Source organism: Staurois parvus, unplaced genomic scaffold (assembly GCF_062004578.1).
Source record: "Staurois parvus isolate SC_StPar_1 unplaced genomic scaffold, SC_StPar_1.0 ptg000414l, whole genome shotgun sequence".
In the NCBI taxonomy this organism is placed as follows: domain Eukaryota; kingdom Metazoa; phylum Chordata; class Amphibia; order Anura; family Ranidae; genus Staurois; species Staurois parvus.
This window is the reverse complement of record NW_028318210.1, coordinates 117,888-139,975: the sequence shown is the minus strand read 5'-3', so window position 1 is coordinate 139,975 and position 22,088 is coordinate 117,888. Positions and strand designations below refer to the sequence as shown.

General features: G+C 40.6%; 1 protein-coding gene across 5 annotated transcripts in view; it reads left to right on the top strand.

The window, feature by feature from the left end:
* SLC8A3 (solute carrier family 8 member A3) overlaps window positions 1-22,088 on the top strand; it is a 455,799-nt gene that overhangs the window by 345,976 nt on the left and 87,735 nt on the right. For 3 of the 5 annotated variants that reach the window (XM_089686834.1, XM_089686832.1, XM_089686835.1), the window contains one exon: window positions 10,397-10,500. The exons of the other annotated variants lie outside the window; for them this stretch is intronic. In XM_089686834.1, the coding sequence (XP_089542960.1) occupies window positions 10,397-10,500 (104 nt within the window). The remainder of the gene's footprint in view (window positions 1-10,396; window positions 10,501-22,088) is intronic. 5 annotated transcript variants of the gene reach the window in all.

Sequence of the window (22,088 nt, the reverse complement as noted above, 5' to 3'; positions counted from 1 at the left end):
ACAGCTTGCAGTGTTAAATGTGACAATGCTGCTTCATAAGAAAAATGCCTAATTTAAGGACAGGCAGCAGGATAGCTGTCAGCACAATCAATATACTACAAGGGACCACTGCTTTGGATAAATGTTATAGATGTAGTAGTAGCAATACTAATAACCATAATGACATCCATTGTCCTGTAGGGTTTTAGCTAAGGAGAAACTCTGAGACTAATTATTGCATTATGCAAACGGGGATAATTTCAGTCTTTAGTTCAAAGGACAATAAATCCTGATAGCTAAGACAGCTAAGAAAATGCTTCTTACTGCACAGAGTGGGATCTGTGACTAGTGATGATCCCAAGGTTTGAATTCAGTCCTTCTATACTGGAAACTTCACAATTTAGTTTCCTTTACAAACTTCCTAATGCACCCTACCCCACAGATACACCATGGGCCCCAGAGCAGCCACGCGGGCTGCTATGGCTATTGTTATGCCACTGACCTAAAGGAACCTGTCAGACCAGAAACCTGGGAACTGCCTATTCTAACTTGTTTTTGAAAACTCTTGGGCTATAGTTTTGATCCTTCCTTTGCAGCCTGGCACATCAGTGACCTGATATGGGAAAATCATGTGTTGGCTTATGTCCTTGCTTGTTCTGGGTCTGTAAGGCATTGAAAAGTGGAAAATGTAGAGGAATGACAGTAGAAAGGAACAAATCAATTATGACAGTTGTTTAGAGCCCTTCTAGACTGGACAAACCTGGCAGAGTAGGGAAAAATCTAGGGAAAAAGTAGCAAGAGAGAGTGCGAGACAACAACAAGAGCCGAATGCGTACACTCAATGCTCATGGCAAAGTTTAAGGTATATCTAAAACCAAACCTTTTTTGGATGGAGGTAGGGAATGGTTGAAAATCTGCTCTCATTGGGTAGATTATCCTTTTCATTCTATTCTAGTGACATAAGGGAGGTTTCCTTCTTAGATTCTGGAACAAGTTATCCCTTCAGAACATTTTCCCTCACCTCCTTTTTTTTACTAATAACTCTAAAATTTTGGATTTTCGATTACCTACTGTAATAGACTGTAGACCATGTTCACTACTACAGAAAGCATTAGTGGATCTTACCAGGGGGGCAAGCAACAATAAAAACTTCAGGACATAGAAAAAAGGTATTGGACAATGGATCTTTTATGGCAGTGGGTATTTTCAGTCAGGCTTTAAGCAGTGTAGAGTAAATTAATAATGAATTCATTTTTATTAAGTGCTGGTTTACATATATACGGATTGGATGCGGTTTGAGCCCCATACAATCCGCATGACATGTGAAATAACATTGCTTTCTATAATGCCTGTTCACATATACTATATTGCCAGAAGTATTGGGACGTGTGCGTTTACACACACATGAACTTTAATGGCATCCCAGTCTTAGTCTGTGGGGTTCACTATTCAGTTGGCCCACCCTTTGCAGCTATAACAGCTTCAACTCTTCTGGGAAGGCTGTCCACAAGGTTTAGGAGTGTGTCTATGGGAATGTTTGAACATTCTTCCAGGAGCGCATTTGTGAGGTCAGGCACTGATGTTGGATGAGAAGGCCTGGCTTGCAGTCTCCACTCTAATTCATCCCAAAGGTGTTCTATCGAGTTGAGGTCAGGACTCTATGCAGGCCAGTCAAGGTCCTCCACCCCAAACTCGCTCATGCATGTCTTTATGGACCTTGCTTTGTGCACTATGCACTTGCTTTGTGCAAGGGACCATCCCCAAATTGTTCCCACAAAGTTGGGAGCATGAAATTGTCCAAAATGTCTTGGTATGCTGATGCCTTAAGAGTTTCCTTCACGGGAACTAAGTGGCAAAACCCAACCCCTGAAAACAACTCCACACTATATTCCCCCCTCAACCAAACTTCACACTTGGCACAATGCAGTCAGGCAAGTACCGTTCTCCTGGCAATCACCAAACCCAGACACATCCATCGGATTTCCAGACATAGAAAAGTGATTGGTCACAGAACATGTCTCCACTGCTCTAGAGTCCAGTGGTGGTGTGCTTTACACCACTGCATCCAATGGTTTGCATTACACTTGGTGATGTAGGGCTTGGATGCAGTTGCTCAGCCATGGAAACCCATTCCATGAAGCTCTCTGTGCACTGTTGTTTAGCTAATCTGAATGTGAAGTTTGGAGGTCTTTAGCTATTGACTCTGCAGACGGTTGGCGACTTCTGCGCACTGTGCGCTTGAGTATGCGCCGACCCAGCTCTGTCATTTTATGTGGCCTACCATTTCATGGCTGAGTTGCTGTTGTTCCCAGTTGCTCCCACTTTGTTATAATACCAATAACAGTTTACCGTGGAATATTTATTAGCAAGTAAATTTCACGGATGGACTTATTGCACATGTGGTAACCTATCATGGTACCACGGTTGAAATCACTGAGCCCATTCTTTCACATATGTTTGTAGAAGAAGTCTGCATGCCTAGGTTCTTGGTTTTATACACCTGTGGCCATGCAGGTTATTGGAACACCTAAATCCAATGAATTAGAGGGGTGTCCTAATACTTTTGGCAATATAGTGTGTGTCCGGTGCACTGGCTGTGTGGATTCCTGTACAATTTCTCAGCAGTGCGGTCCAGTTCAGGTGCGGATTACAGCATATTGACTTCTATGGGAACTCTTTCAAAACCGCACATAAGTTGTGAACAGGCTAAAATCCTGATCTGAACCTCATGTAAACCTGACCTCAACCACTGAACAACTATTGTGTCAATTAGTTGTGAAATCTGAGCCTCAATCCACACCGTACATGTGTGAATCCACACCAAGGCCTCATGCACACTGGGCATTTTAAAAACACCGGTAGTGTTAGCTGGATAAATTTTCACTAAAAAAGTTTTTTCTGCTTTTTTTTTTAGCATTTTTGCATTATAGTTTAGCTTTGTTTTGCCATCTTTACCCGTATTTTTCGTGTTAGCGGTTTTAGCACAAAAATAATTTTGCCACATTTTACCACGTTTACCATACTTACCAGCATTAGAGCATTTTTACAGCTAAAAAAACTCTTCTTGAAACCCACTAGTTTCTGGAGCCAGAAAACACCCCTGCCAAAAAAGGCTGATTAAAGCCTATGTGTGCATGGACACATAGGGTATCATGTTGGGGAGTTTAGTGGATGTAGAAAAAACACCAGAAGCCAAAAACAGCCGCTGTAAAAGCACCCAGTGTGCATGAGGCCTAAAGGTGAACTTAGTCTTTAGGGAGATTGTACAGAGATGGCAATATATGTGGCCACGTTAAGAGGCAGATGTGTTAGCACTGCAGAAATAAGGGCCAGCATCAGGGACATTTAGAAGAGTAATCATTAAATGGAAAGGATTAAAATCTTCCGGATTAAAATCTTCCATATAGGAACTTTTTTCATAAGTATGACATCATAATTTATATTTTAAGATTATGCGTGACGCTGAATTGTAACTATAACAGAAATTGCAGAGCTAAAACAATTGAAAAATATAGTTTATCCACATATATAAATATGAATTCAGTAATGTTTGACAATGTAAAATAAAAAAAATCCTAAAATGCTGTAAACAGGAATTGCAGCACTAAAACAAATTAAAATATGGGGATATATGGATACACTATACTTTTCATTTGTTCTAGCGCTGCAATCTCTGTTTATAGCACTTTAGGATTTTGGTATATCTATATCCATTGCATGCAGCTTTATTTATCTCTTGGATTAGCGCTGACCTTTTTTCAGATTTTTTTCTAAATTGTAACTAGCTAAATTGTAATATTTTTTTTTCTATTTGAAAAACAAAGAAAATAGAGCCAAAGAAATTAAAGCAATTTGACATTTGCAACTAATAAAAATAACAGAGATATTGTATAGAATGCACAGTAAACTGTCTGCTTCTATCTTCCCAGTGCCATTGTTGCTCCCATCCCGACTGAAATATCTTATAAAATAAAACAGTTCTCCATGCCTCCACTAATGCAACCATTAGTGCCTGAGCAGCCAGTCAGCACAGGAATTTTAAGGGGCTCATTAGCAAATCAGCACAGCAGATAGCTCTGGAAAGGTAGAAACAGCCCCCTATAGTGTGTATTGTAATTTTATGTATGTTATGCTTCTAATTTGTTAATTCTATTATTATAGACCAGGGGTCAGCAACCTGTAGATCGCTATCTAACAGTAGATCTTGGCCAGGTGACTGGTAGATCGCGGTCTGGGCTTGCTGTCCCTCTATCCCAGAGCATCAAACACAATGCAGTGCAGAGTGGTTACTTGTAAAGTTGGAGCTGTAGTAGAGAGCAAGAGCCGTATAAACTGATGTCTCCTCTGTAGTGCTGGCTCCTGTCCCATGCAGAGTGATACCAATTGCACCCCACCTCTTATCCCGGCCAGCAGCCTTCAGTGTGGTGCCAGCAGCAGGAAAGAGGAGATCTTCAGGTCAGTATGTGGCAATACACTGGGTATAATAGTATAGGGCTGCTTTCACACTGATGTGCTGTGGTTTACCCATCGCGAATTTAGTACAGCTTTCCTGCGGGTTTCCTGCGCTTAGCCATAGACACCTATTATATCCTGTGGGTTTGGTGCACTTTCTGAAAGCACACCAAAACTCCAGAATGTAGGGGTTTTGGTGTGCTTTCAGAAGATGCACCACACCTGCAGGATTTAATAGAAATCTATGGCAAAGCTCAGCTAACCCAGGAAAGTCGTTGATGCACTGCGCTGCACCCAGGAGTGTACACATGTTGCCTGCCAACCTGCCAAACATGACATAGTCAAGTGATTGAGGCCCCTCTGCAAGTGCCCTGCAACCTTGTGCAGTACAGCAAACAAGGGATAAAGCATGCAGTGTTGTGTTGCCCTCTCACCACTTGCTTTAACCCTTGGGACCCCACAGAAGCATGCTATTGTGGGGCGATTGCAGAGTGACCCCATTTACTTAAATGAGTCATGATTGACAGTAGGTAGCACCCGCCAAAAGCAACAGGGGGTGTAATTCCTGCTGTGACGTGTACACCTTTGGTTGCTGCCTCAGTAGGTAACGGGGGTAGGGACTGGGGCAGTAAAACCATGATTCTACAACCCCCAATTTTATGTGTGAACGAGCCCTAAGGGTGCCACTGCTGAATGCAACTAAGGGCTCATTCACAAGTGCAGCAGGCACTGCTGCTCCTCTGAAAAGTGATCTGAGTGTGTTTGATAGGTGGTGAGGAGGAGTTATTTTGCTTCCTCACCACCTGATTTAAACCCATGATTGCTGGGCAATGTATGCAATTGAGAGGTTTCAATCAGGTGTGAGGAAGCCTGGGCACTGCGCCCAGTGAGCGTTGACTTCTTCCATGTTGCTTAGGCAGATCTCCACCTTTTTAATTGCTTCCTGTCCGCCCTATAGCAAAAATACTGCTACAGGGCAACACGGGTGTGCAAAATCACATATATATATACATGATTTTGCATTTCACCCTACCCGCGTCGCCATTCGCAGCGACAGCTATCAATTCCCAGGTCTCGGTTGGTAATTACTTGCCAGCGCCCAATGATTTTCGAAGATCTCCGAGGGGGAAGAGGACTGTTTTGTTTACTAAGAGTCCTCCTCCTTGTCAGCTCGGGCACACTGCTCTGTGTGATTACATTGAAGCACACTGACACAGCCCCCTAGTAAATACTCCCAGTACACAGTTAACCCTTTGATCTCCTCTCATGTTAACCCCTTTCCTGCCCAGTGCCATTAGTACAGTGTCAGTGCTTTTTCTTTTAGCACTGGTCACTGTATTGGTGTCGCTGGGAATGTCACCAAGTCAGTTCCCCCCAGTGTCAGAATGTCCACCGCAGTCCCGCTATAAGTTGCTGATTGCTGCCATTACTAGTAAAAACTAAAACAAATTCCAGTATATATACCACCATTTGTAAACGCTATAACTTTCACATAAACCAATTAATTTACATATATTGGGATTTTATTTTAGCAAAGACATGTAGCAGAATACATTTTGGTGTAAATATATGGCGAAATTAGATTTTTAAAATTTTTAACTGGACATGATTAATAGAAAAATGTCAAAAATATTGTTGTTTTCTCAAAATTGTTGGTCTTTTTTTTTTGCGCAAAAAAAAACAAAACGTACAGCCAATAAAATACCACCAAAAGAAAGCTAAATTTGTGGGAAAAAAAGGACGTAAATTTCATTTGGGTGCAGTGTTGCATGACCGCGCCATTGTCAGTTAAATTGACGCAGCACCGTAACGCAAAAAATGGCTTGGTCAGGAAGGGGGGTAAATCCTTAGGAGGGCAAGTGGTTAAGGTTGCCTACCCCTGTTTATAGACTATGCATGTTGCCAGCCTGGAATGTAAAAAAATCTGTATCGAATATAAACTAGAGCAGTAATTGTCCACCTTTTTGGCCGAGATACTCCAATGATGTATTGTCTTTAGTAAAAGTGCTTTATTATTGGCTGTTAAAGGCAGTACTGGAATTTTGACTTGGTAAAGGAGCCCACAGTAGGATTCAGGAAAAAATGTAGTCCACGCCCGTTCCTAACCTCGGAAACCACTAAGCAACTTATTCACTTCCTTGTTATATCTCGCCTTGACTATTGTAACTCCCTCCTCATTGGCCGACCTCATCGCAGGCTATCCCCTCTTCAGTCTATCATGAATGCTGCTGTCAGACTCATCCACCTTACTAACCGTTCTGTATCTGCCACCCCTCTCTGCCAATCCCTCCATTGGCTTCCCATTGCCCAACGGATACAATTCAAAACACTAACAATAACGTATAAAGCCATTTATAACTCAAATTACATCACCAATCTTGTCTCTAAATATCACCCAAACCGTACTCTCCGCTAATTGCAAGACCTCCTACTCTCTAGCTCCCTTGTCTCCTCCTCCCATGCTCGTCTCCAGGACTTCTCCAGAGCTTCCCCCATCCTCTGCAACTCTCTACCCCAATTTATCAGACTATCGCCTACTCTGCTCACTTTTAGGCGATCTCTGAAAACCTATCTCTTCAGGGAAGCCTATCCTGCCCTCAGCTAATACTGGAACCTTCTACACTTCCAGCCAGTCCATCCCCCACAGTTACTACCTTTTGTACCACTAGCCCCTCCCTCCTAGATTGTAAGCTCCAAGGAGCAGGGCCCTCCTATCCCTCTTGTTTGAACTGTATTGTTGCTGTATTGTCTCCCATTATATTGTAAAGCACTGAGCAAACTGTTGGCGCTATATAAATCCTGTATAATAATAATAATAATAAGTCCTGAACACGTGCCCTGATGGTTGATCTTGTCAGCTGATAGAGATATCCCAAGGACACCAGTTCTATTTCAGTCATGGAGGAGTTGATCAGTGATTAGCTGTATGGCATGTAGTTCCTGAGCCCTTTTACACCTCAAGGTACATCTAGAGGTTCACAAATCCCTTCTGAACTGAAGCACATACTTAAAATAAATGTCATATTTACGAGGTGTTACTTTTAGAAAAACAAAAAAGCTTTGCATGGATTTTATGCTACACGCATCATTTATACTTTACTATTTATGGCATCTTATTTAGTAAAGCTTCAAGAGGAAATACTGTTCTCACTTGCCCAGAGCAACCAAATTTCAGCTGTCATCCGCTAGAACAATGAAACATGATTGCTGTTGGTTACTGTAATTTGCACATTTCTCTTCGCATTATTGCATAGAGGCCAGTTTTTATTGAATGTTTTCATTTTCAATATATCCGTACTGTTTTCATTTTTAGAAATATAGGTCAGACTATTTTGTCTCAGGATAAATTTAACATAAATAATTATTGCAGTTAACCTTGATTAACATTAGAAAAAAGGCTTGTTGTATTGATCGTGATATTTTCATGAATGCTGCCAATGACCTAATGCAATTAGATGATCTTTCAGCCGATTGCCCTCCCATTCATTACATGGAAAAAAACAATGAATTATTTAAACACATCGTGGTGTGTTATCTTTGAGTTTTGTCAAATAGTGTTACGTAACTATCTTTTTTAAGTTGTTAGTGATTGATATGTTTTATTAGGTATTAGGCTACTTTCACATTGATCGGCGGCAAAAAAGTGGAAAAAACGCACATGCATTTTACTGCATTTGATAAACTGTTGTGATTCTGTCAAAATACAATGCCTGGAGGGTGACACTGCTTACTTACCCTATTACAGTTAAGGGAAATAATTATGTCTACCCCCTGCATCACAGCTTGTTAACTGAACTGCAAACTGATGAGGTCATGTATGTGCCGTCTCCTTCTGTAAGCATGCTCCCTGTTTGTTAGACTGCCAGCACATTTCAATTCAATAAAGCCTAATTGGGTGAACTGCTGGCCATCACTGTCTGAGGGCTGTAATAGGGTATTACAGGATGTTTGAGGTACGTATGCTAATTGTATTTAAAAATAATGTCCTTTTTTTCAGGATGCATGACTACATTGTATTTATCAGTTTATCAGATCTCCCATGATGTCTTTGAAGTCTCTGTAAGGAATATTTGTTCATGTGTTCAGGAGATATCATGTGACACTGATACCACTCTGAGAACTACAGTGCCCAGGAACCTCTGTATGCTGGTTCTGATGCATCTGTTGAATGAAGTTATTATGCAGTCTACCAAAGCTTTACAGTAGCAATGTACTAAAAGCAGGAATTCGGATGCCATTTTTGTGGCATTATTCTGCTAACCACTGCGCGGTCACTATCTTTTGATGTCAAGGCATGGGGGACATCAAAAGACAGATGGAGGATACAAGATAAAAGCAAAGCTGCTGGCAATTATGGGATCCGCCATTGCTGACTTGTGATTTGAAAGTGCATACTCTGGGGCTGAGCTTAATATTGCTTCACTACTCAGTGAGACAGGCCATAGATGATGCAATTTTCTTTTCTGGAACCTGTGGTGGGGCGCAAGGCAAGGCGTGCAGGGAGCCGTCCCTGCCGTTAGAGCACAGTGAATATTGCTAGTGGCAAAAATTGCATGCTAGAAATCCATCATGTTGGTTGTACCCTAGCTGATCAATGTCAGCTTGCCCATACATGGATCAAATCCCAACCGGTCCCTGTTGAAGCGGCCATGATTCAAACCATCTATGGCTAGCTTAAGTCATGGACCTGGAACAATCATACAAGCATCTCATGTTCTGACCCCTGATATACACATACAGGTCAATGACTTATATGCTAAGTAAAGGATAAGCATGACAGCCCCAAGGTATGCACCCTAAAACTATCAGACAACAGTGACCATGCCTTTATTCCTTTCCCTATCAATTTTATTTTAAACAGCAATCTGTTTGTTCTCCAACTGTACTATAATGGCTTTAAAAGAACTGTTCAAATAACAATGTAAGAAAAAACACATTTGATCATGAAGCCTATTGTTCTTGTGATTAAGGGAGTCTACTGTGGATCCCTCCTGTGGCTGCCGGTCAAATGGTGCCTTTCTAAAAATGTACTGACTTCAATGCAAGTGTCACATGATAGTACCATTGTTCTGCCTATAAGATACTGCTGTAAATGTACTGGTCAAAAGAGTATTTATTATGAGACTACATTTCAAATGCTGCCCTTCAATGCTTGGTACATCTGCCTCCTTTTTTTGAAATTCTGCATCTGTGCATTGACTCTCTTGTGTCCAGTTTAGAAGTAGCAACTAGTAAAGAGAGTACCCAGACTCTTTCTGTCTCAATGAAGTATCTCCTAAGACAAACTCTGCACTAAATTTACTGAAAATAAAAGCACCTTGCCTGAACCTGACAAATCCAAAACAGCCCGTCAGATTTTTTTTACTACCTAGCTTGAAGTGGTTGTAAACTCTTACATACAGTGAAGTGAGTGGCCTCAGATGAGACACAGAGATGAAACAAATCTTCCTACATAGGCTGTACCTGTCTATCTGCAGTCTTCTCTTTTCTACATCTGTTCAAAGTGCTGAATTTATAAAGCATGTCTGAGAGTTCAGAAAAAAGGGAGCAGAAAGCTGAAATTACATACTGCAGAGCTCAGTGAGGATAACTCTGAGAGCTGATTGGAGGGAAGAGACACTCCCCCCTCCACAGACCACAGAGGAACAGAGCTGAGGCTGTCAATCATAGTCTGTGCCCGCCCCGTCACCACTTTTCTCTTGGTGTCAGGAAAACATGTCAGAAGTGGTTCATGCTGATAGCAGAGGAACTAGAGGGTGGACAGAAATGACACTTAGTGCTCTTAACTGAGTACACACTATAGAGGAATATACTTTGTTCATATTTCATGTCTGAGGTTCACAACCACTTTAATTCTGAAAGAAATACTTTTTTTGTTCATGTTTGAGGATATGCCCACATTATGTAATGCCTGTAATATGTCACTGTAACTCTGTACACCACTGTTCCTCTTATGTTCCCACAGGAAAACGATAAGGGTAAAAATAATAGATGAGGAGGAGTACGAAAGGCAAGAAAGTTTCTACATTGCTCTTGGTGAACCGAAATGGATGAAACGCGGAATATCAGGTGTGAGCTAATAACTACCACCTTTCCTGGCTAAAAACAAATTAAACTAATAACGTATTTCCCTCATTTTTTCTTATTTTTTGTTCAACAACCTTTTTTTTATCCTATCTCCCCTCCTGTGTATTCCCGCTCTCACCATTTTTCGGTCATCCACACCTTAGCTCATTTCGTACCTTCTCACTTTCTTTTGCATTCATTTTTTTAATCCAATTAATTTATGCAGATTCCTTTCTATTCATCTTGGCTGTATCCATTTACTGCACAATAAATTATATCAGTGAGAGGATATGGTGCATGGCTTATATACTTTATGTAGTTGCTTTATGTGCTCTGTGCCCAGTTTGCATATTACCCTGATGGCGATTAGCTTCTATTATGGATCATTTGTGTCTGACATTTTATGACTATGGTAAAATTATTATTATTATCATTATTATACAGAATTTATATAGCACCAACAGTTTAAGCAAAGCTTTACAATATAAACAGTAACAGTATAATTACAATACAGTTTAATACAGAAGGAATAGGAGGGCCTTACTCATGGAGTTTAAATGGAGGTACAAACGGTGGTACAAAAAGTAATAGCTGGAGGAGATGACCTGATGGAAGTGGCTCAAGTACAGTTTTTAGGTGGAGGTGGGGTAGGCTTACCTGAATAAGTGAGTTTTCAAAGATCGCCTAAAGGCAGACAGGGTAGGAGCTGACCGGATATACTGGGGCAGAGATTTCCAAGAGGATGGGAGAGATCAGAGAAGTCCCGGAGGTGAGCGAGGGAGGAGGTAACAAGGGAGCTAAAGAGTAGGCGGTCTTGGGAGGAGTGGAGAGGACAATTTGGGCAATATCTGCAGATGGTGTTAGTGATGTAGCTGGGGGTCATGTTCTGGATGGCCTTGTATATTGTGGTTAGTATTTTCAATTTTGTATGATGGGGTAGGGGAAGCCAGAGAAGGGATTGGTAGAGAGGGGCAGGTGTCATGAATCAGTTAGTAAGGTGTATTGGTCTAGTAGCAGTATTCACAATAGACTGAAGGGGGGATAGCCTGTGTAAAGCTAGGCCAGTGGGAAGGGAGTTGCTGTAGTCAAGACGGGAATAAACAAAGGAGTGAATAAGTTGCTTTATAGTGTCGTTAGTCAGGAAGGGGCAAATTCTGGAAATGTTGCGGAGGTTAAGATGGAAAGATTTAGCCAATGATTGGATGTGGGGGCTGAAGGAGAGGTCAGAGTCTATGATTACACCTAGTACCCTGGCATGTGTGGAGGGACCAGTGGTTGAGCTGATGATCTCACTGGTAAAGTCATGGATAGGGGATCGGGGAGGAGGAAATATTACAAGCTCAGTTTTAGAAAGATTTGAGTTTGAGGAAGTGGTTTGACATCCATACTGATATGTTGCTCAGTAAATTTTTGATATGTGAGGAGATTTAGGGGGTGAGTTGAGTTGAGAGATAAATCTGGATGTCATCAGCATAGAGGTGGTCTTGGAAGCCATTGGAGATTATCATCTGGCCCAAGGAAGAAGTATAGAGAGAAAATAGGAGGGGCCCAAGGAGGTAGCCTTGGGGTACCCCAACAGAAAGAGGAAGAGGAGCGGAGGAGATGGTGTTGTACGTGACACTTAAAGTGCACTGAGATATGTAGGAGGAAATCCAGGAAAGAGCAGAGTCACCGAGGCCAACAGAGTGGAGTTTGTTGAGGAATGGGTGGTCAACTGTGTCAAAGGCAGTTGGTTTTAGCAGTTAGTGGGTCATTGGTGAGTTTTAGTAGGGCAGTTTCAGTGGAATTTTGGGGGGCGGAGGTTGGACTGTAGGGGATTGGAAAGGTTGTTGTCAGTACGGTAGCAACTCATATGGTTGTGGACAAGGCATTCAAGACGCTTGGAGGCAAACAGGAGCAGGGAGATGGGTCTTAAGCAGGTGGGGTCCAGTGAGGTTTTTATTAACCAGTTGCCCACCACCCTATAGCAGAAATATCGCTACAGGGCAGCAGGGCTGCGCAAACGCACGCATATATATGTGATTTGTGTTTCCAAAATCACGATTGTCAATCACCGAGCCCGGGCCAGAGGTTCCTGCCACCAATACCATGCTGCTGTATGGTTCTCTGCACAGCAGAGAAATACACAGCAGCATGTTTCCAAGTAAAACACACACAGCACATGTTGTAAAACAGCACAGCACACAGTTAACCCTTTGATCACCCCAGATGTTAACTCTTTCCTGACCAGTGTCATTAGTACAATGTCAGTGAATTTTATTAGCACTGATCACTGTATTAGTGTCACTGAGATAACAGTGGCAGTTAGTCAGTTCCAACCCAGTGTCAGAATGCCCACCACAGTCCCACTATAAGTCGCTGATCGCCGCCATTACTTGTATAAAAAAAAATAAAAAATTCCAATATATATACTGCCATTTATGAACGCTATAACTTTCACGTAAACCAATTAATTTACATGTATTGGGGTTTTTTTTTAGCAAAGACATGTAGCAGAATACATTTTGGCCTAAATTTATGAAGAAATTAGATTTTTTAATTTTTTTTACTGGATATGTTTTATAGCAAAAAGTAAAAAATATTGTTGATTTTTTTCAAAATTGCCGGTCTTTTTTTGTTTATAGCGCAAAAAATAAAAACGCAGAGGTGATCAAATACCACCAAAAGAAAGCTCTATTTGTTGGAAAAAAAGGACATAAATTTAATTTGGGTGCAGCGCTGCATGAGCACGCAATTGTCAGTTAAAGTAATGCAGTGCCGTATCACAAAAAATGGCTTGGTCAGGAAGGGGGGTAAATCATTTCGAGGGCAAGTGGTTAAGTGTGGAGGTAACTAGTGCATGTTTGAGCGGGGATAATAAAAATTATTTATTTGATTACTGTTGTATTTGTAAAGACAATTTTTAAACGATGAGGCTGATTTATTAAGAGTATGGAATGGTCACTTAATAAATTGAGTGAAGATTCATTTGAATTATCCAATCATGTGAAAAGCAAATTCCTGTTTATGTGTAACTGCACATAATTGGGTATTTAAAGTGATTACAGGTACAGTTTATTGAGTAAAGATTCTAAACTCCTTAAATAAATAAATCTCATTGTTTAAAAGGGTGTACTAATCCATCAGAATATTTCTCTTGGTACAATTACGGTAGTTTCAGAAAATAAGTTATTATTTCACAATGGTAACAGTTGTACGTATATAACTGGCATAAATGTCCACTTTTTAAGGTAACAACTTTAATATGGTCCAGTGTAAATCATGTGCTGTGACTTGTCATAGGGATTGGAAGGTTACTGCACGGTATTTAGATACAGACATGTGCTGAACGCAGTATAGGCTCTTTCAGACCTACACCAATCAGCCATAACTTTATGATAAGTAGGTTCCCCTTTATGATAAGTAGGTTCCCCTTTTGCCACCAAAAGAGCCCAAACATGTCAAGGCATAAACTCGACTAGTCCTCTGATAGTATCTGTAGTATCTGCTACCAAGCTTTCAGTAGCAAATCCTTTAATTCCCGCAAGTTGGGAGTTGAGGCCTCCATGCATCAGACTTGTTTTTTCAGCACATCCCGCAGATGCTTGATTGGAATGAGATGTCAACACCTCAAACCATTTTGCAGTATGACAGTGTGCATTATCCTGCTGAAAATGGTGACTGCCATAGCGGAATAAAGATTCCATGAAGCGGTGTACTTCATCAAAACCAATATTTAGATACGTGGTACATGTCAATCTAACATCCACATGAATGGCAGGACCCATGGTTTCCCAGCAGAACATTGCCCAAAGCATCATATTGCCTCCACCAGCTTGCCTTCTTCCCATAGTACATCCTAGTGCCATATCTTTCAGTGCACACACACCCAGCCATCCACATGATGTAAAAGAAAACATAAGCCATCAGACCAAGCTACCTTCTTCCATTGCTTTTTGATCCAGTTCTGATGCTCATGTGCCCATTGTAGGTGCTTTTAACCAAAAGTACACGGGTTAGCATGGACACCCTGACCAGTGTGCAGCTATGCATCCCCATACGCAACAAACTGCACTGTGTCTTCTGACACCTTTCTATCGGAACCAGCATTAATTTGCTCAGCAATTTGAGCTACAGTAGCTCTTCTATTGTATTGGACTACATGGGCCAGCCTACACTCCCCACACAACATCAGTGTACCTTAGCCACACATGACCCCGTCGCCAATTCCCTAGACCACTTGCGGTAGGTCCTTACCAATTTAGACTGGGACCACCTCCCAAAAGCTGCAGTTTTGGAGTTGCGCTGACCCAGTTGTCTAGCCGTTATTTGGCCCTTGTCACTTAAATCCTTACGCATACTCATATTCTGCTTTCGACACACCAACTGCAGGAATGTTCAATTGCTGCCTAATATATGCCACCCACTTTCAGATGCCAGTGTATTGAGATAATCAATGTTATTCACTTAACCTGTCAATGGTTATAATGTTATGGCTGATCAGTGTATTTTTCTGCAGACAGCATTAAGGTACAAGAATTCAGCTTATTTTTAGTCACAGCCTGGCTGAACTCAGGGGATTTACAAACTAGCTGTTATTAGCATGTTTAATTTGATTAATAAATAGGTTCAGCTATTCTCTGACAAAATTCTAAAGTATGTGGAGAGTGCAGACACAGCACTGCTCTCCATAATGTCAATTCCATAGTCACAAATTATTTATTCTGTATTTAAATCACGTTTTCTTTACATAATGATGTTATATATAGCAGTTATTGATAAAAAAAAAAACATACAAAGAATATTTTCTGTATATTCCAAGGCTGCTGATAACTGAGTGTTATACCCAATATGTAACTTGTTATGGCAGAGGTCCTCAACCTTTTTAGACAAAGGACTACTTCAATGTCCTTCAATCTGTTGTGGGGCCAAACAAATGTGTCAGTTAGTTACAAATGCAGGTCTGTGGGAATAAAAGGTGTCCCAGGGTCAGTGTTTGGTGGGAGTTTAAAAACTGCCTCAGTGTTCATAGTTGGTTGTTAAAATGTTCATACATCATTGGTAACTCTAGGGAAAAAAGCCCTGGCATAGGTGGTGAGTGGGAGGAGGAATAGTCACCCTCAATGTCTGGTGTCCCTAGAGGGAATAGTACCTGAAGGCTTATATCAGCAGGAGGAATAGTGCCCAATGGGTGGTATCTGTGGGAGGAATAGTGCCCAATGGGTGGTATCTGTAGGAGGAATAGTGTCCAATGGGTGGTATCTGTGGGAGGAATAGTGTCCAATGATTTGTGTCAGTGAGAGCAATCTTGCCCCATGGTTGGTTTCAGTGGGAGAACTTGTGTCCTGTAGTTGATGTCAGTGGAAGAAATAGGCACCATCTGCATGCTGGAAGTAGCAAGTTAAAGGAAATACCCTTTTTTGGACATTTTACTAGGTGGTTTGGTTAATTATAATATATCTCCATTGTGATCAGCAATGGTCAGAGCATTTCTAATCATCCTGGATATGACTGGAAACCTTTTAGAAATAACCAAATGAATGTGCATTGTAACATGACTAGTGAGAGTGGACACTTACAGAATGAACTTCATGTCATGCCATTTTCTTGTGTGTGATTATAGATTGCAGTTGGTAAAGCAGTAAAGCTGTTAATAGGTTGTTGGTAGGCTAATAATCTGGACTGATGAACAACTTTTGTACAAGCATGCACATTTGCATCAGGTGAATGTACATGCTTGTTCCTATTTAGAAAGAAGAACATTCTAGCTACATCCTTGAAACTGGCCTCTCGCAGGAGAAAATATGGTTAGGTGTGGCCTATGTTCTCTTATCTGATCAATAACAGTCAGATCAGGTGAACATGTTCTGAGCCTCACTCACCAATAGAGAGGGGTTGGGTCAAAAAAGGGCTCTACAAGATTTTGTATTCATAGCCCAAGCTTTTTTCTGTTTTCCATAATGTTTGTGAAGTTGATGTTAAACACATCTACTAAGATGGCATCATGGCCACATTTGACTTTCCTGGTGGCATGGTTTCCATGTTTTGGGCACATTTTCTCCAAAAAAATAATCAAAGCACTCCAGAAAATCGCCTTATACCTTGTACAGCACTACTCTGCACTACAGTGTATAGCTATTGCAGTGCCCTGGAGGATAGTTTGAAGTCAAACCCCAGAACTGTATAGATTTTTCCATTTACTAAGGTTCCACCCTAATCACATATATAATATTGTCAAATTGCTCAGCAGTTTTCAGTTCCACGGAATTATCAATAGAGAATTATATTTTTTCAAGGTCCATTAAGTGAATTAATTATTGCAAGTTTTCCAAGAAATGCTGTATGAGTCTGTCTAAATCACTGAAGCGCTGCTGGCGTGATGTATTATAAACAAGTTTATGCGTGGCTAGATTGCAACATGCCCATTAATTCGATTTTACACTTGCCAGCTAAGGTCTACTGAACACAGTATCCAGAATTCAGGAAAACGTTTCTTCAGGGGAAAAATAAATGTAATTGCATACACTATTATACATGTTTGTAACATGGAAATGGCACCTTGACTGTAAACTAGTGTTAGGATTTAGTACATTGTTGAAAGGGTAAAGAAGTTTTTCACTTTTAGCTAGACATTGAAAAGCCTATCCATGTGCCTCCCACAAAGCCAAATATCAGGGCTAATACCCCCTGGCTAATCAGTGGTTTTAAAACAAGCCAGTAAAGCCACTGCAAGATTACTACCCTGCTTTTCTAGTGTGATGCAATGAGACATGAAAATGCACTGAAACAACTGGGTTGTTAAATTAGGTTGCATCACTCTTGCAGACCTAAACAACTCCAAGTTTCAAGGCTGCTTAGGGGCTCTTCAAATCACTACAAAAACACACAAGAGGGCACACACTCCTCATGCATTACCATGATACAAAATGTATTAATATAAAATGGTAACAAATGGATACTCACAAACCAAACTTAAATGTAGGCATATATCAAGATGCTTCAGTATGGGCTATCGGGGTCCTTTAATGGAACCATCTGGTTGAAAAAGTTGACACGTTTTGGGAGCTGTACTCCCTTCCTCAGAGCTGAATGGACCAAATGTGCCAACCTATGTATAGTTAGAGATCAGAAGCAGACAACCCACCCCCACCATATGGATACCCACAGGGTGGGGCCTGTCCAGGGATGCACCTTCTCCTAATGCCTTTAGTAAAGTGACAGCCAAAACAGAAACTGATGTATAAACAATATTAAAATGCCAATTCACAGGCACGTCTGGTATAAATGCAAAACTAATGCAGCCTAGGGGGGCAGTTGTACAGGCAGATTTGTTGTGCTCCATTTTAGGATATTTATATTGCACTTGAATTGCATTTTTATGACTATTTTATTCCCTGTGCATTCATGCATGTATGCATGCATATGTGTATATGTACATATATGTATGTATGTTTATATATGAGTGTGTGTGTGCATGCATATATGTGCATTCTTTATTCTTTTATATTTTGTGCACTTTTATATATGTATGCATATTTGAAATATTTTGTATTATTTTTATTTTTCCATTCCATTTTTTTCCATGTTATATAGATATATTTATTATCATTTATGTCTTATTTATTACATGTGTTTGATTTTAGTATATTAGTATATTGGCATTTGCATTTAGCATGCTTATGTGTCACTATGATGCTCCTTCATGTAGCCGGATCGGAGGCAAGTCCCTCCCTCCCCCTATGCATATTGTGGTCACGCAGTGGGCGTTTTGCATCAGATTCCAGCTTCTGGTTTCCATGGGCATGACTAGGAGGCCAGTCTGTTTTAGTTGCCTCTTTCCAGCTGTGTGCCACCTTTTCTGTTGTATGCATGGCTTGCTGTGCCCTTACTATTCTGTGGCCGCACTTTCTATCTTGTTGCTGCCCTTCTTTCTGGCGTATTTCCGGTCCTGCTGGTCAGAATTCTATCTTACATTGACATGATTCATTTCCGGTGTGCCGCCCTGCACTGAGGCCCTGCATTCTTCCTGGTTCATGCATTCTAGGGAATATTACCTGATGGTGTTTTGTCCCTTTTTGAGTTTGGCTTGGTTCCTTAGCCTACAACTGGCATATGGTGACTCACATGGCATGGAGCATGGATATATTTTCTATTTCATTATATTAATCATTTTGCAAAATATAGAAATATGGTCCTGCCAGTAATGATAATGAAGGTTGCCACTAGGTTGAACAAATTTGTATTTATACAGACGTGCCTGCATATTGGCATTTAAATATTGGTTTTATATATCGGTTTCTGTTTTCACTGTCACTTTGCTAAAGGCTTTAGGAGAAGGTGCATTCCTGGTCAGGCCCCGTCCTGTGGGTGTCCACGTTGTAGGGTTGGGTTGTCTGCTCCTGATCTGTGGCTATATATAGGTTGGCACATTTGGTCCATTCAACTCTGAGGAAGGGAGTGCATTTCCTGAGTACGTGTCAGATTTTCAACCAGATGGATCCAGGAAGGGACCCCGATATCTCATATTGAGGCATCTTGATATATGCCTACCTTTAAGTTTGTTTTGTGATTATCCATTTGATAGCATTTTATATTAATACATTTTGTATCACGGTAATGCAATGTAATGTGTATTTTTGTAGTGATTTGAAGTTTCCCCAATCTGTGGAGGGCTGCACCTGAGCGAGTGGCATACACGGTAGAATATGTGGAGCATCCTGATTTGAGCGATGTGATTTCTACTGCTTAGGGGCTCCTTGTAGCAGCTGATTTATGAATGAGTTTTCAACAGTTAGCTATGGTGGATCTTCTAGTTTTGAAAGAAAAAAACCTCTTTATTAAGGTCTTAACAAATGCTAAAACTTTGCAAATGCTGGTGACTTTGTGCAGGGTGGGACTTCACATTATTTAAGAAATCTGTCTATCCAAACTAAAATTTAATATTTTACGGTATTATATTTTTTTACCCCCACCCCTGCTCCCTTACCTAAAATCACCTCTGTAGTGTTCATCGTTAAAGGGAAGCTGGTAATTAGCACAGATTGGAGGCTTCTAACTGATATAAAAACCTGGCACTCAGATAAAAGTCCTATGATGATCCTATCTGGCATTCACCTTCAGTTTGGCATACGTCATATATGCCATGATACAGAAAGCAAGGTAAATATGATCCTAGAAGGCGTATGTCTATAAATTCTAATAATTCCTTGCTTCTGTGGACTCTTCTATTACCTTCCATTCCTGTAAACACAAAACTGGCATTGTAGAAGCCCAGTTGATACTAGCACCAAAGTAAGAAGTCTCTCAATATCCAGAGATATTAGTTTTGGACAGAGTGAAGAGGGATTAGTATGCTTGTCAGTTTTTATTGCTGTCTGTGCCCCCATTAAGGAGATTCATCACCTATATTTGTCCTGTTTACCATTATCATTGAAAGTGAATGTAAAAGAAAACCCCAAATTATGGGTTGTCCCAAGAAACTTAATAGAGGAAAACTTAAAAATGGGGATTCTAGTTCCGGTGATTTGGAGTCTCCAAGGAATTCCCTTAATTTGCAAGGATTTCTTCTCACTTCCTGTTTGGCTATGAGACAGGAAATGAAGGTAAATCTCCCTGATGGGACACAGATGACAAAAAAATATCTGACATGGGTTTTAACCCTCCCTTACTCTATACAAAATGAAAAAACTTTTTTTCCTATAGATCTACATTAAGCACCTGAGGATGCCTAGCATAGTTGGGGTGACGAGTGTAGGTTTAGTTTATATAATCTTTTAAGTGGAATGTTCACCGAATACCACTGGCTTATATTCTTTATATGGGGCACCTCTACTTGCCTGGTGTCACTCTTTAGATTAAATACTAAAAGGCACATGTATTATAGCTGCTGGGACCATTTATAGGAGCTGGAGATATTTTTCAAAATGGGAAATGTCTGGGAATCCTTAGTTACAGTGCAGTTGTTATCAAACAACTGTGCTTCTGTGAAGGCAAACAATCATAGAATAGCCAGCGAGAAGGCAGAGCTGTAATATGGCAATACATGCACTGCGGGGAATACCTCTCCAGAAAGAGGCCCCCCTCCCATGCTGACTGCGTATTCAGAACAGCATGCTTTCACCACTGCAGAAGAATGCACCTTTTTGTGCTCTCTGAAATCCCCAGAGCTTCCAGGCTGAAAATATACTCATACAAAAAGGAACCCCCTAGCACGCTGTGATATTTTGTGTTCCTATTTTCTCTTTTTTAAAAGCATCTGCCATCTGATTTATTTGATGTATACAGCGCCATCTTTTTTATAGTCTTGACTTGTGCAAGTTCCTTATTACAATTAGTAGAAGAACTAAACAGTACCCTCTAGCGGTTATTTTGTATAAAATGGAGATGGACAAATTATAGCTTTTTCTGCTGGCTCCATGAGTAAAGAAAATATCTGAGCTATCTATAAAGCACTTTAATCTACTCAGGCAGTAAAGAAAAGGTATAACCTAACTGCCTTCTACAAGTACACAATTATAAAGTAGAAGTGAATTTCTCATATGGTTTGCTTGGGACTAGAAAGCATTTGTGGCATTTCTAAGCACCAAACTTTTATGGTGCAGTGGCACCAAGAACATTTTCTTACTATTAGAATTTCATGAAATAAGGTCTAATTGAGCTTAAAGCGGAGTTCCACCTGATTTTTAAAGTTTACCCCTATCTCTTTCTTCCTGCTGCCCCACCAATGTTTGCCACCTTTTTTTTCCAATGTTTTCATACCTTTATTTGGGCTGAAGTGCTTTACTTCCTATGTACCTTGCCGTGGCACACGTACTGAAAGTTACATGCCTGCTGAACCTGCCATTTGAGTACATGTGTACCACTGTCTGTTCAACAGAAGCCAGACTAATGACCGTCTTCTGACAGTCAGTCTTGCTGGAAACCAGCATTCGATCAGGGTATTCTGGCGGGGGGGGGAGATGCAGAAGAATATAATAGCACAGTGGGTGAGATCCCCACATAACACATCATTGTTATGATGCCTCCATTGCTTCATAACAAACAGGTTTTTTCTGCTTGCCTCCTTATAATTACTGACTATGACAAATTCATTTTCTTTGTTTTATCATTCATTAAGGGACATAGGTCAGATGAAATTCATGGGAAAACTGGATTATATTGCTTCATACAGGTGATTGCACACTGACAAAAAAGTTGTTAGCCAGATTGAATCCCTCCAACTCCTATCATGCTTCAGGTTCTTGCTAGTGAATGGACATCATTCTCAGCAAAAAGCAAACTTATTGGATTTGGCATTTTTCTGTTTTTATCAAACTACTTTTTCTGCAGTCAAGATTCTTTAACTGCAAAGCTTCATTTTCAACTTTCCAGATCGGCTGATCCTCATAGACTCGGTGGCCATATCTAGACTCTGATATAATGAAGTGATGCAGTCCAGGGCTGCATTTCCTGCAGGGTTCTGACTACTATAGTTAGACTGTGCTCATAATGACAACTATGTGCTACAGTGCCTTGAAAAAGTATTCATACCCCTTGAAATTTTACACATTTTCTCATGTTACAACCAAAAAACGTAAATGTATTTTATTGGGATTTTATGTGACAGACCAACA